The sequence below is a fragment of the Indicator indicator genome, chromosome 15 (genome assembly GCF_027791375.1).
Source record: "Indicator indicator isolate 239-I01 chromosome 15, UM_Iind_1.1, whole genome shotgun sequence".
Taxonomy (NCBI): Eukaryota; Metazoa; Chordata; class Aves; order Piciformes; family Indicatoridae; genus Indicator; species Indicator indicator.
The window spans coordinates 4,453,798-4,469,655 of NC_072024.1; the positions used below are offsets into that span (position 1 = coordinate 4,453,798).

At 39.7% G+C, this 15,858-nt stretch overlaps 1 protein-coding gene across 1 annotated transcript in view; it reads left to right on the plus strand.

The window, feature by feature from the left end:
• The first annotated feature begins 1,610 nt into the window (after positions 1 to 1,610).
• The window catches only part of SHQ1 (SHQ1, H/ACA ribonucleoprotein assembly factor), a 53,494-nt gene continuing 39,246 nt past the window's right edge, over positions 1,611 to 15,858 (plus strand). The window contains exons 1-6 of the mRNA XM_054387336.1: positions 1,611 to 1,782; positions 2,849 to 2,913; positions 3,686 to 3,808; positions 4,565 to 4,719; positions 5,207 to 5,319; positions 6,009 to 6,136. Coding sequence (XP_054243311.1) covers positions 1,640 to 1,782; positions 2,849 to 2,913; positions 3,686 to 3,808; positions 4,565 to 4,719; positions 5,207 to 5,319; positions 6,009 to 6,136 — 727 coding nt within the window. The 5' untranslated portion in view covers positions 1,611 to 1,639. The remainder of the gene's footprint in view (positions 1,783 to 2,848; positions 2,914 to 3,685; positions 3,809 to 4,564; positions 4,720 to 5,206; positions 5,320 to 6,008; positions 6,137 to 15,858) is intronic.

Sequence of the window (15,858 nt, forward strand, 5' to 3'; positions counted from 1 at the left end):
CGCATGCGAGTCCCCACCTCAGCGCCACCGCCGCGCGGTGAGGGCAGGCGGCGGCGGGAAGCGGGACGGTGAGTGGTGGTGGCTGCGGGCGGGCCTCTGCTTCGGCGGGACACGGTCGGGGGGAGGCTTAGGGCAGCGGGGCTGGCCCGGCTGGTAACTGCGTCCTCGGAGGGCCCCCTCCCCTCGGAGGCCTCGGTTCGCGGCTCTCGACCGCGGTGCGGGTCGGCTGGTGGGAGCCTGGCTCTGTTTACTGGCTCATTTCCCTTCACTGCCTGCCCCGTGGTCTTAGCGGCCTCTCCGCTTGTCCCACAGTCGTCGGCAGTACAGCTGGAGAGCTCCGGTCTCAGTCCCCCGTGGGACGGCAGGGGAGTCGGCCTGTGTATGACCGAGTTCAGCGAGCAGCGGAGAGGAAATGCGTCTTAATTTAAGGGAGTAAAGCGTTTGTCCCCTTTCCTGCCAGCCCCTTGCTACGACAGGAACATTGCGGTTCTACACGCTGCATCTCTGCTATAGTGCAGAGTGGTCTTTTTACAGAAAAGTCCGTGAAGCTTAGTTTGGGATACCTGGGTTTAGGTTGTGGGAATTGAGTTGTTGTGGGATGGATCTCGCTCATTTCTAGGCTGTGGTCTGAAATACTTGGAGTTTGTGTGGGAGCCTCCGTATTAGTTTGGGGTCATTAATTTGTGTCAGGGGTGTCAAGTGCAGCAGAGCTGAGAAGCTCTGAGTGGAAACAGCTGGACTTGGCTTTGGGGCTGCTGTTAAATGTTCTGAACCTCTTGGGTAAATGAAAGTGTAGGCTGGCATATCAGCCTTTATGGATCTAAACGAGCTAGTGGGTATTTCTTTCATCCCATGTTGTTAACTAGTGTGTTTAAATAAGAGGAAAGTCCACAGAAATGTACATCGTTTTGCAGGTGTTTCCTGTGTAGGTAAAAATCCATAAGCACACCACAACTTCTCAGCTTGAAAAGGGTGAGAATATTGCCCTGGATATGGCAAGTGATATGGTGAAATGGGGAGTTTCACTTCTTTATACCTGTCAATTGAAGTAGATTATCCGTGTGAATTACCTATATGAGAAAAAAAAGCAACTAATCTGTTAATTTATCCCTATTAATAGTTAGTGCTTCATGTTTGCTCATGAAGCTGTTAGAATAGGGATATGTTTAGTAAAGATAATTGTTAAAGTGGAAGGTAGCATCCTTCCACTGTTTTGTAGTGATCTGTTTACTAACAAGCTGTGGAGATCTAACATCTGCTATGTGTGAAATTAGAAACAACAATTATAAAAAAGCTGCCAAGTTCTAGGACTGAATTTAGTGTCTTTTTCAGTGGAATACAGTAAGATGCTTTCCTGTGCTCCAAATGTTTGCATTTGTTTCCCTTAAGTTGTTTCATTAAGGTGTAGAGAGAGGTGGTGCCTTCAAATTCTTGGCAATGCTTTGTTTTGTTGCCGTTGTCTTGATTTTTTTTCTTCTTGAGCATGTGAAAGATAATTTTGTGATCATCTGAATGTTCTTACAGAATTTTTAAGAAACGCTATTTACTGTCATAAATCAGAAGCTACAATAATCTTTTCTTGGTTTCCTTTTTTGATAGGGCCACCCAGCTCGTGGTTGTTTTTCCTGCTGGATTCATCATGATAACTCCAGCTTTTGAGCTGAGCCAGGATCTGGATTTTCTCACAATAAAAATCAAAGTTCCATATGCCAGAGTTTCAGAGTTTGATGTCTACTTTGAAGGGGAAGATTTTAAATTTTATGCTAAGCCATACTTTCTCAGGCAAGTAGGAGAAGGATTTAAAAGAAATGGAACTTCATAATATAAATAAAAGTCTGTAGAGAATGAACTTCATTTTGGTCCCTTCAGAAGATTCCCCATCTGCAGGTTTTACACATTCAACTTCAGACAGCCCATTCCATGCAGAGAATTGTTTTTATGGATCAGGCCTCTTTGTTTCTAGGCATTAAATCATGTTAAAGGGAATTCAACGAAATACTTTTCTAAATTTACAGTAGATTTTCAATTGTAAAATGGCAAGACAATTTTCTGATTATATGTAAATTGTGTGGTGTAAGTGTATATTTTCTGTGTTGAGAGCTAGATACGGTGTATTTGGTGAGGAATGGATTTTGATGCACTTGTAATAATGTACAAGTGTAAAAGTTTTGTGAGTGGAAGTAGGAAGCGAGGTTCTGGGCCATAACTCTTCCCTAGGTAGCAAGTTCCCCACTATGCTACAGCAAAAGAGCAAGAGGCAATTAGTCTCAGTATGAAAGTGTTAAAGAGAACCTTTGACATGTAAAAACTGACAGGCTATTCACCTTTCTTACTTTGTTTCCTGCATTCCTGGACATGTTCCTCCTAGATACATTAGAAGACCACAAGAGTTTTAGTAGACTGGTAGGATACAGTGACTTACTTATTCTAAATAAGCAATACAGGAACTCTGGATGAGTTCTCATAACCTGTCACAGTGGCTTAGTTAAGAGTTTTTAAATTGTAGATGTTACACATAGTGCCAAGGGCAGCATTGCTGTGGTGGCTATGACCTTCTCCCAGCTGGCAAGCCAGGAGTTGTAAACTTTTTCTTATCTCAGCTGCTGATCTCTTGTGCCAATAGTTATGAAAAAAAGTTTTGAAGTACATGGGGATTTAATTGCATGACTTTCATTACCATCAAAAGTAGTCATGTAGGTAGGGCCCTTATGCTGCTTTTGGAACATGATTTACATTTTTGTAGGCCGAGATGTTAAGTTGCAGAATTAGGCATGCAGTGAAGCATCTTGTGTTTTGTTGTTTTTTTTTTTTTTTTTTTTTTTGTTTTTTTTTTTTTTTTTCCACACAGATTGACACTTCCTGGAAGAATTGTAGAAGATGGCAGAGAAAAAGCATCTTATGATACAGACAAAGGTATTAGTTAATTTTATCAGTATATGTATCATGAAAAATGCAGTTAACTTCCCAAACAATTTATATTTTGCTACACTGGAATTGCCTAGAACTTCAGTGAAGTATTTGATACTTCAAAAAACCATGAAGTTTATCTGATGTTGTATTTAAAAAAAAAAAAGCAAGCTGAGGATTTATTAGCATGTTTAGGCCATCCTTAAGCACCAAGGATGTGTTTAGAACTGTGGGAGCTGTATCAAGATCGGTCTGCAAAGAAGTCAGGGTAGTGCTGAGTAGAAATGAGAGAATCCTGAGGCAGTCTCTTAGCTACATCTTAAGAAAGAAGACATCAGCCTTTCTCCACACTTTAAGGTGTAAGGTATTTCTGGAATTCAAGTATGTAACTTCTGAAATGAATGTGTTCATTAAAAAAACCCCAAACCAGCACTAAAATCTGTAATTTGCTGCTTGCAATGTACTTGACTCAATAATCAGCTTGCTGAATGTATTTTCCTGTCATCTTCCTTTGATTACTTGATTAGTGGAAGGCTTCTTTTCTATTTGTTTCTGTTTATACAAGGTGAGTTAAGAGAGTACAACTGCCTAACTAATTGTATCATAATTTTTGAATTTTGTGTAACTTCTAAAGTAAGGTGCACAGAGATTGAAGCTTAATAAAAATACTGCCTACAGGTGTCCCATCTTCTGTGACCCTTTTTCTTTAGAGGGAAAAATACACATTTTTGTTTGTCTTCGTTCTAACGCAATAACTATATTCTGACTTTCCTTTAAGGAACTTTTACAATTCAGTTACCCAAGGAGATTCCTGGTCAGTATTTCGAGGGACTGGACATGCTGACATCTCTTTTAGCACCAAAGAAATCAAGATCAGCAAAGCCTTTAGTAGAAGAGATAGGTATGACAAAAATTATCTTGTTTATACTAGTGATACGTGTGCATAATGAAATAATTCTAGATCTCCATAGTGATACATGTAGAAAAACCCCGTTATTTCTGTTTTTCTAGTCCAAAGTATGAGAAGGATGTCAAAAAATATGGAAGTATGGATAGGTATAGAAATAACTGTGGAGTAGGTGATACGCATGGCATCTCTATAGGCTTTACATTGCTCCAACAGATGCTAATCCTCTGTAGATCTTTGTACCCCTCTAGTGGCTGTATCCTACATCACACGCTTCAGTCTTCCGCTTCTCACACTGGCACAGCTGGACTTTCAGATAGTTAAAACCATAGGTTCTGGTGGGTGACTTGCTTAAAATCAGTATTTAACAGACAGGAATGTTTGACTATCTGTGCTTTATTTTTTTAATACTCAACCTTAAATTATTGATAACATCACTTTGCTTTTGGCAGGGATCTTTTTAACATCAAATTCTGAGCTTGCTGGAATCAGTGCAACAATTGTTTCAGTCTTTGAGGGAACATACTTCAAAGCTTTAGTGTTCCTGATCTTCACTTTTGAAAGCTGGAGAATTTGGAGCAGTGGATTACTGCTGTGAACATCTGTCTGTATAACCCAGTGTTGTAGAAGTACTGAAAAGATGGAGTAAAATGAGAAGGGCTTATTGTGTGATCAGTGCTTGCCTTTCTGTTACATTACATATGTGTTTTACGTAATAATTTTCTTTCTCTGGCCGTACAACGTATACAGCTGCTTCTGGTGACTTGTCTGAAGAGGAAGAAGAAGAAGAGTTTGACTGGGAAATAGAGCAGACCCCTTACAATGAAATTGCAGAAAGCACTCTACCACCACAGTACTGTTATGGATTTGGGAATTTACGGTCAGGGGTGTTCCAGCGGCTGCAGGTAGAAGCATTTTTGCGTTTTCCTGTCATGAAAGTTCTGGGTAACTTGTTGTGTAGGCTTCCTGCTTCATGCCATAGTCAGGAGGGAATCATTAGGTAGCTGTGACAGAATATTCTGCTTTTGCATGTAGTAGTACAGACAAACCTTTGTTCCTGCAGAATTAGGGGGTGGTTGAGACTGAGTTAATTCTGCAGCAGAGTCAAGAGCCTGATCTGTTTCTGCAATAATTTCAGTGTTAGAAAGGCCTGTAAGGGGTTCTTGGTAACAATGGCTTCTCGAAGTGGGCTGCTGTCACTGCCTGTGAAGACATGGAGAGAAAGCCTGGATGGAGCAGGCCATTTGCCAGGTGAATAGTTCTGGCAAGCTACAGTCTACAGGCCATTAGCATTCTGCTGCTAACACTTTATATTTGGTATTGTCTTCTTACTAGATAAATCTTGTGTATCATACCTGGGGCTTGGTCCTAAAAGTATTGCTCCATTTGCAGGATGAACTCAGTGATGTTATTGACATTAAGGATCCAGACCAAACTCCTGCAGAGGAACGTAGGAGGCAACGCCTGGCAGCTGAGGCTGCCAAGTTTGACCCTGACCATTACCTGTGAGTATTCATGTATTTCACTTCGTCAAGTGAAAATACCTTGGTTGAAAAATACTCACTTCTTCTTTTCTGAAGTGATTGGTTTTGAGATCACTTTTTGGAAAGAATAGAATCATAGGATCATTAAGGTTGGAAAGGACCTCTAAGATCATCAAATCCAACCTTCTACCCACTGCCTCCATGGCCACTAGGCCATGTCCCGAAGTGCCACATCCATTTGTCTCCTTTTAACACCTCCAGGGTTGATGACTCCACCGCATCCTTGGGGAGCCTGTTCTTATTTGTCTGTTTCTTTGTCTCATCACAGCAGGCCTTAGTGTTTGTAAGCCTTGTCTTGTGTCAGTGTCACACTCACCTATTTAGGGGTTCTGCTTAAGTATATATCCAAGCAGAGACTGTTGTGAACTGTTGCAGAACTTTGTTTCGTAGTCCACCTCTTCAGCTGAGTGGCTGATATTTGCCAGCATTTTTGGGTTGTAGATTTCAGAACTTTGTTTTTCCCTGGTGAAACAAGGATTACTGAAACATTCGGGTCTGTGAGGAAGTAACTTTAAAATTATGAAGTTTTTTTCTAGGCTGCTTTGGGTTTTTCATTTAGCTCATGAAACCTTTTTCACAGTGGAACGAGGAAGAGTCTCTTTGTGCTTTGTATGACTTCCTTTTTTTCCTTCTTACTTTTTTCCCCCTAGGGCTGATTTTTTTGAAGATGAAGCTATTCAGCATGTTTTAAAGTACAAACCATGGTGGATTGATGCTCATAAAAAAATGATAGCCTTGCAGAGAGAAAGTCATCAGGAACATGATACTCAAACACTTGGTGAGAACAAACATATGTACACTGTTGCTTGAGTGATAATTGCTGTGGTGATATGGTTTAGGTTATCATTCTTTAAGGAAAAATTATGGTTTTAACCTACTATTTTTGCTCTTAGCTTTTATTCTTAGAGGAGTATTCTGTTCTGTCCTCAAAGAAAATGTTTTTTCTCTGATGAAAGCTTTGAGACAGTTGGGTGTGGAGCACTTGGCAGTATATTACAAAGTGGTCATTTCCCTGTTAGTTGTATATTGTAGTGTGTGATCTCTTTTAATCTGCAGAACAGATTTTGGAGGTAACTGTTCCTAAAGGCCATTCTAGAATTTCAAGTGTCTGTGAAGAAAAAATTCCCCTTTAAGGGTATGCTGTAGACTTTGAGATTTCAGAGGAGCTGTCAGTGTCAGTAAGTCATGGCATCTGAAATCAAATCAAACCCATCTGTGTAGTGATTGTAATAGCTAGAAAATGGGTCACTTATTGCTGGTGCTTATCAGCTCTTCACTTCAGAATTTTCAAGTAACTGTTCTCCCTTTCCTAGTTGTATTTTCACTGGAAAAAGTAGTCAAGACTAAATTTTGTGCCTACTTCCACATATGGTGCAGGCACTTCACAGCAAGTTTTCAAAGAAACAGCTGTGGAAGATTGTGCTAATATGAGCCCTTATCTCTGTCTGATGAATATGTTTTCTGGAGGATGTTTTATTTACACAGTGCAACAGAAGTTCAGGGTATTTATTATTCTACTGCTATTTTTATGCATCTCAGATTTTTTTCAAAGGAAAATCTTTGTGTCCTTTCAGAATGGTTTCAGATTTGTAGATGACCTTGTAACAACACTGTTACCAGCTGCTGAGATTACCTTTCTGTACACAGTTACTGCAGGCAGCAGTACAAGTTACTGTTATGAGTTTTCTTTTATTGTCCTTTGTTCATTTCCTATGTCTGAAAATCCTATATTCCTGAAGTAGATAATGATAATCCCTTCACCAGAGGTTCTTAACAAATATTAGTGCACTAATAATACCTTCACTTTCATGTTTTCTACAGGAGAAGAGCAATGGAATTTGGGTAACTTGTGTATTTTACTGTGAGTGTAATCTGATCTTCATTACTGGGCTCTTTTCAGCCTCTCAAGTCAGAAATTGTTAATTACATTCATCGTAAGCATTTGATTTAAAAAGCATTGGACAAAGGTACAAGAGGCTTGAAAATATAATAATGAGGGGTTCTTTGTTTGTTTTTATCCATTCATTCCTTATTAAATGAAACACTGCTAATGTTTGCCTGTGTTAAGAAGTATAATGAGAAGGGAGAGCTGCAGAATGTGATTTTCTTGATAAAAGATGGGTTTACTCCAAAGTGAGATTCTGAAGAAAAATGCCATATGTTTGTGGCTGGGGTTTAAACGCAAAACCAACAGACAAACTACTCAAAAGCCTGGCAAACCTGCTATTAAAAGTTAAGCAGAAAACTGGGCTACATCTTTTCTGTAAACCATTTGTTAGAGCAGATATATATCTAATAAAGATGATAAAAGTTTAGTCTGACCTTTGTACATCTGAGTGAAGAGGTTCATGTAGTTTTGTGGATCTTCAGGAAATGTAGGTAACGTAAGAGGTCATCTGGTGTTTGGGTTGTATTGATGACAACAGCCCACTCTTAGAAAGAACTCAGTTTTGGTAATGTTCTTACTGCTCTTTGAATGGTAGCAGCTTCTGGGGATGGTGAGCAGCTGAATGAAGATCTGAAACTGTTGAAGGTCCTAAATGTGAGTGAATTGTGGTGAACGAAACCACCATGAGAGGGAGTACAGGTTCCACTTGAAGGTCTCTTATGAATGGAAATACAAAAGGGCAGGCAGGAGGTGGGTCCAGGCTGTTGGACCTGGAATTTAATCCTCAACAGGATGAGTTCCTTGTGGTTTTGTGTTGCTTTTATGCTCTATCCCAATCCAAGGGCTGATGCAGCTAGTCTGAGTTACAGATTCAGCAGCCCTTAGAAGCTGGATGCAGTTTGACTGAATACCTGCATTCATATGCACTGCAGTGTGCACACTTGGTAAGTGGAAGTGACATAGCCAAGGCATGTAAAAGAAAAAAGGACTGTGCTAAGTGAAGGACCTTTTTTACCACTTTAGAAATCTCACGTTATTTCCACTAGCACTGGGGAGCAGTCTCCCTGCATTAAGCCAAGGTGTTGCTCTACAGCTAGAAGGACAAGTAGGCTGTCACTGGTATTAGAGTGTGCTTGTAGTAAGGAGCCTTTGAACAGCAGTGCTTAGCTATAAAAAGCCAAAGGGTACTCAAGCACAGAAGCTCTAGGGACTCCAATGTTATATGTATTGCAGTGTGTTTCAGGGTGGTTTATGAAGTGATGTGTGTTGATTCTTTGAGCCTCTGTTAGGCATACATTGCCCTGCAGGTAGGTGTGAGGTCAACCCTTTTGTCTTCTAAAAATCAGATACAAATGTCCCCTTTATACTTTTGAACTTCTGTAAGGGCAGAGCGGAGGAAGAATTGAAACCTTCATGCAGTTTCTTTTTATTCTTTGTGGAAAAGAGGCATAAAGTGAAGAGTACCCTGATTTGTCACTCTTCCTGAGTTCCAAATTTGTGTAGGATTTCTTACTTTTCCTGAGCTCTGAATTTGTGTTAAGGAAAGCATTTAAACTAAGGCAATTTCCATCTTCTATGATAGGGACTTTCAAGCATACTGCTTATGGAGAGACTAGATACCAGGGTGTTTAAAACATGTGCAACTCACAGCAGGTGCACTGCCATGGCCAGCTTGCAGAATTATTTGTCTGTCCTGTGTTAAGGAAGGTTTTGGTTTTGATTGTGTGTGCTATCTGAAGCTGTTACATGAGAGCATGGAAAATGAGAGAGCTGATGAAAATCATGTAGTGTCAGATGTGCAGCATTGTGTGCTGGGGAAGTCCACCACCCTTAAACATGAAAGGATGTAACTTTTTAGAGGGTTGTTTATTGAAATGAAATGACTGGTAAGGTAAGTTAGAAATGGTAGTGCTAAAACTGATGGTAAATCTACCACAATATTGGGGTATTTGCACTAGAATTTGAAACATGGTACCTTTAGAATCCCTGCATTTTGTGCTCTGTTACTGCTGCCCTTAGGACAGTCCCCACCTACACTCTATGGAATCAAAGATGTCATTGGGAACTGATTCCTCAAGTTACTACACAGACAAATGAATTTAGTGTGGGAAAGTAAATTAAAAAATTAACAGGTTCCTTAGATGTATCTCTGGAGATACATCTGCCTGGATGCATTCCTGTGTGATCTACTCTAGGTGATCCTGCTCTGGGAGGGAGGTTGGACTCGATGATCTTTCAGGGTCCTTTCCAACCCCTAACATTCTGTGGTTCTGTGATCTTTTCTTACTCAGAAACACTGAACCAAGAATTTTTGCTTTTCTCCTTCTGCTGATTTATAGTGATGCCTTTTTGGTCCTTTATTGGTGTCTTGGAACCAAAACCTTGATTACTTCTGTCTTTATAATGTCTTTGACTACAAGGAGCAATTAGAAATATAGATTGCTGGAGGTTTTGTTTTTTCCATTTTTGCATGGCATTAAATGAACTGAAGATTTTGTGTGGTTGATTACTGCTTTTACTCTCTTGCTTTCATCCCTGGTTATTCTCTCTTTTGTTTTTACATCATCAGGGTTTTTTTAATATCTCATTACTAAATACTTTTTTTCAGATCAGCTCTTCTCATTAACATTTAAAGTCTCCAGCCTCTGTTCTTACCTTGAATCTATTTTTATATAACCTTTTTATGTTTTCTCCAGCTTGTGTGCCTGGTGTGCATATTTTGTCATCTTTTAATTTCTTCTTTTACTGTCTTAGGTGTATCTTCCGTTTGTCCTTTTCAACATTTTACTGTATAGTGTCTCTTCTTGCCCTTTGTGGAGCTTTGTTGTTTTTCCTCCTAGGCTTGTTACTGCTTTTGCAGGATTGCTGAGGGACCAGAAGTACTGGAGAGCAAAATCCACCATTGTGTTTGTAGCAAACTATCACTTTTGGAGCAGACATTTCTGAAGCTGAAAGGCCCACATTTTATTCATAGTTACAATGTCTAATGCAAGTCAAGTAATACTCCATAAAGCCTGACTAATTGCACAGCCTTTCCCGTGAGGGAATAAAACTTCTGGAAAGCTTGCTTGCTGCTGCTGCTGAACATTAGAGCCTTGCTTCTGCAGATTCCAGATGAAAGGTTTTCTATTTTGTAAGAGTCACATTCAACTTAGTTAAAAGTTCATTTCTATTCTACTTCAAATTGCACAACTGTAAAAACTCCCTTTTTTTTAGGTAACACAATCTTCAAAGGCTCAGCCTGACATATGTATTTAATATAACATTGATATGCTCCAGGGAGAATTTATTTTCTTTAAGGTAACCTATAATACTTCCAAATGACCATTCCTCCTTGCTGATCTCTTTAGAGAATGAGAAACAATTTCTTTCTAAAGATCCACCTTTCAGTAGGGCTCTGCTCAAATACATACCATTACTGGTAGATTCATAAGTTTAAGATGAATCACTTTCCTTTTTTAATCAGATTTCTGCAATTATTCTGTCTCCCTGTTCTACTCAGTCTTCCAGGCCTTTGCAGTGTGTGTACCTGTCTCACACTGTTCTGCTGCAGTCCAAATATTGCCTCTTTATTCATGCAAAATTTTTGCCATAGAAATGAGAGATCTCTATTGTAAAGCATCTCAGATTTTAAAAGGTGAGAAGAGTAAGACATGGAAGAAAGAATGATGTGTGATTTTGATTTTGATCTGGTTTATAGGAAGTGCAGAGTTGTTGAAGAATAATGACAAAAATTAGTTTCAAGGGAATTGTGAGATCTAGGAAAGACTGTCCCAGTCCAGTGACTTTATGGAGAATGGCTGGAGGAAGAAAGTCAGAAATGGTAGGGAGGGTATGTGCTGTAAAGGTTGATTTGAGAATGGAAAAACAAAGATGAATACTTCTTCCATGGATGGAAGAAAAGATATTTGTGGAGGAGCTAAAATGTGAGTGGAAGAATTGTAAAGAAAGGGGTGGGATGGACAAAGCAGGCTTGACTGATTGTAGTTCAGAGTGAGTATAGATGTGGAGAAGATGACTGGTTAGTTTTTAGGCTGTTTAGTTCACCTCCTGAAGAAATGGGGCTTGTCTGATCACAGTCTCCTTGATAGAGCTTTAGGGATTCTCAAAGCTGGCCCTGTCCTACAAGTTCTGCAGAACTGGCCCCATGCACAAGCAAAGGAGTGCTTTTATTGACCCTTCAGTGCCATCTTTTTAGAAGTTAGAGTCCCCAGGAAGAATACACAATCAGTGTCAGCACTGTGGAAGGTTTCAGGGGGAATGCTGATCCTGAGCAAAGCCCTTGGGCATTTTTCTAGTCAGTGCTGCCTTTCCTGATTTTATTTTCAAGCTCTTCTTGGGAAGAACTTGAAAAGAGAATTGTTTCCTACTGATTAAAATCAATAGCCAATTAATCTGCTGTGTACTGACTGATCTCCTGCTTTAACTGGTGTTGCTGATTGTTTACCTTACAGGTATAGAAGTATATGTTTAAAACCTTTAATACTGTAGCATGGTATTTTAGTTAACAGTAAAGAAAAAAAGGGGAGACCCAGTTCTGCTCAGTTACTTTCTTTTGAGATAGCTGTGGTATTCAACACCTGCCTTGACAGGACTGTGAGCCAAAACTCTGCACTCACCAGAAGGCTGGACCAACTGATTATCAGAGATCCTTCCTGACTTATCTGTGATTCACCAAGTCTGACCGCTGAGTCAGCTATCTGTCTCTATAACACATTTTATCTAAGTGCCTTTAACACATTTAGAGCCCTAAGAGCTATAGAAGTCTTGAGATACAGATCTCACACTTGCTTGATTTAAGTGATGGGATCAGCAATGTGAAGTATCAGACTGTAAGAAAACAACCTCTAGCTGTCAGACCTGATCCTCCCCTTTGGAGATTAAACTGTACTTCATTGACAGCTGGGTACTGAAGGGCAATTTGAAATATGTTTATTTTAACATGAGGGATGACTAGTTGAAGTAAAGGAGGTGATTAAAAATTGTAATTGCTGTAGTATCATCTAACTAACTTTATATATGAGATTAATTTGATTCTTTTAGTAACACATTAACACACAGTCATGATTTAGGCATTTACAAATGAATGAAACATTTTAAAATCTAACTTAACTTGCAAATTTAAGTGTTTTAAGTAGAAGCAAATGCTACTTTATGTTAGGTTACTATTGTTCTGCAAATATCATTAGATAAAACATTGGTAACACAAGTGCACAAAAGAGCACAGGCTTTATATCACAGAAAACGTAATAATTTTGCTTGTTCTGTTAATCTTATGCTATGTAGTTATGTTTTTGAACTGGGAAAACAAAAATGTAGATGGTAGTTTTGCTGTCTTTGAGTTTCAACCATAGAGTCTTAGAATTGTTTAGGCTGGGAAAGAACTAATGGATCATTAAGTCCAACCATTAACCCAGCACTGCCAAGTCTGCTGCTAAACCACGTCCCTAAGCGTCACCTCTACGTGTCTTTTAAATCCCTCCAGAGATGGGAACTCCATCCCTGCCCTGGACAGCCTGTTCCAAGACCTGACAGCCCTTTAAGTCAAGGAACTTCCTAATGTCCAGTCCAGACCTCCCCTGGCACAGCTTGAAGTGGTTTCCTCTCATCCTGTCACTGCTACTTGAGAGACCGACACCCACCTTAACTCCAAACTCCTTTCAGGGAGTGAGAAAATCTCCCGAGCCTCCTTTTCTCTAGGCTAACCAACCCCAAATCCCTCAGCTGTTCCTCACAAGACTTGTGCTCTAGACCCTTAACCAGCTTTGTTTGCCTTCTCTGGACACAGTCCAGCACCTTAATGTCTTGAATAATTTATTACTCAAAAGCTTTAAGGAATGGCTAGATATTTATTTGTGAAATTGGAGTATTTTCTCCAGAGAGAGAAATGTTATTTAGAACACCTGGCACTTTGCAGCGAGTTAATGAACATCTTGTAAAATCTATCTGTGGGAATTGTCTGGTATGCCTCTTGTTTACTGTTGTCTAGCAGATTGCACTTCCTGTGTTTGTGGTCCAGTTGTTTGTGTTGTGATGCTTCAGAGAGTTTGCATTTCAGAGGAAGAAAACTTTTGCTCCAATGTTTTATGAACTTCTCTAGGAGTTTCTTTTGCTTTCTGCTTAGAAGGGAGATACGGTTGGTATTTACATATTCCACTAGAATGTGGATTTGGGAGAATCTGATAAATACCTTTTAGTAAAACTTCAAAAAGCCAATTTTTTATTCTTTATTTTTGCTGTCGTTATTGGACCGTTTCTTCTCTCTGATAAGAGTGATTAATTTTGATCAGCTATGAGACAAAAACTTCAGGTTGTGGTTGCTGGTTCAGAAGAATGGATTCTCACTAGTGGGTCCAGTGCTGAATATGAGTTTCAGAAGGAAGAGTTGTGTTCCTAATTTGGGTGCATCTTGGCTGCTGACTGCAGCAAGCACACGGAGGTGGATCTAGAAATATGAGAACTGACCTATTTAATGGCTCTTCTGTCTGTGATAGTTTCTTCTGTGCTTTCAAGGAATTATTTAGCTTGTTTGTTGCAAACTTCTTTGTTCCTGCAGTCATCAGAAGTGTTTTCAAACTTCATGAATTTGATCTGTAGTGGTCTTTGCTAAAAACTTCTGGCTGTTTGCTTTTCTGATTTTCTTTTCCATCCTCAGCCTCAGTCTCGCTTCTCCTTTGTGCTTCTCTTCAGGCTGAAAGTACCACTTGAATATGATTTTAGAATAAACTGTGTTGTACTCCAGGAGAGGGTTTTCTAGTGAGAGCTAGCTGAAATTGGAAATGCCTTTTCTCTTTCCATTTGGACATTCAAACTGTAAACACCCTGTTGTGATACCTCATTAAATCACCCTACTGTAGCAAAATACAAACTGGTTTTATGTCTTTCAGAAATATTTCTTTTTTCAAATGTGCTACAACACTGCACATCTGTTTTTATGAATAATTCTAATGTGAATGGCAGAGGTAAGTCACTGAAGAATCAATGCCATTTAACAACTTACAAATGTGGTAGTAGAATCTATATTCATCATTTGTATTTGTGATTTAAGGGGTAATACTGAACTGCATTGCATTAACAGAAAAGCAGAGTTAGAGCTGCCATAGTCTTGCTAAATTGTCACTTTCTACTAGATCATGGTGAATGGAAGAAATTTGCTTTCTTGAGGTGATATAAAAGCTGGAATTTCTTTTTTTGTGGGAACATGTAAATAAAAGGGTCTGGCTTGATTCCAAAGAAATGTTTAGCTCATCAAGAAGTTTCCATAGGGATTTAAATCAAGGTTTTCATGGTTATGAAGCTGATAGAAACGTTTAAAAAGTTCATAAAGAAAAAACATTTGAAAATGCTTTTCCTAATTTGTAATATTATGTCTTGAGATGAGGTGTGTGCATATGTACGTGCCTTTGGCATCACAAGCATTTGTTTCAAAACATGCAATAAAATTAGAAAGCTTGTAGAAAACTCTTGGGATAAAGAGCACGTGTGACAGGCAGACTATATCCCTGAGAATGTGGATAGTGTGAAATGATGATGAGCAGTGTTTAAGGAGAAATGTCTATAAGCACACTTGCAATCATCATCCTGAAGATAGAGAAATGTGCAAGGGGTATAAAGGAACTTGGTTTCGTAGGAGTTGTAGCCATTTCTTTCTGTAACTGTGCTATAACACACACTCCCCTCCAAGGATTTACATGCCTGTGTCCTAAGGGTCCAGGGTTATTCCCCAATGGCTCATGCAGCTGAGAAAGAGCTGTGAGAAAGTCTGCAGAAAAGTAAGAGCGGTGTAGTTGCAGGTGGGATTGCTGAGACAGGACCTCTGGTAACTCAGGGATTCCAGAGGCAAATACCAATGCAAAGACAAAATCCTAAACTGGAAAAACTGGGAGTCAAGTGTGGGAATTGTTGGGTTATCAGGTTGAGTTGTTAGCACTGATGAAGCTGGTGGAAGCTCAGCAGTGTTCAAGGATCTGTCTCAGGGAGCCACCCTTCCCAGCTGCCCACCTGGCTAGAGAGGACTCTTCAGGTGCTTTATCAAGGGTGATGAACAGATTAGTGCTTAGCCAGTATCACATCCTCATCTTGGTGTTAACTATTAATTGTTCTACCTATTACTACATCTTGCCTACAGCTTTTCTCTGCCCCAGCCAAGTGTGCCAGAAGGTAATGACTCAAAGGGGTGATAAAAGAATAATTGAAGGGAATTTCAATATTAATTGTAAGGTTTTGGGTTTGATCCCACTCCCCCTTAGAATAAATAATTAAAATTCAATTAGTTAAAGAGTATATCTTGTCTCTACCTCTGGCACATAGGGTTTATTTTGAAAGTGTGAACGAGTTCGTGTCCTCAGAGCAATCTCCTTCAGTGACTGGTTTATACTCAGGCTGGCTCCAGAGTTACTGGTGCTCCAACAAACTGTGGAGTGGGACTTCCTCAATGCAACAAAGCGTCAACTGTCAAGCTAGTAACAGTTCTTTCTCCTGTTGAGTTACCTTCTTCCTGTAAATTTCTCTGTGATGTGACTCAACTGTGCTCACTACATCTCTCCCATTGAGCAGATCAGAGCCTATTGACACAGAACACCTGTACTGCATGCGGCCTGGGTGAAAATCTC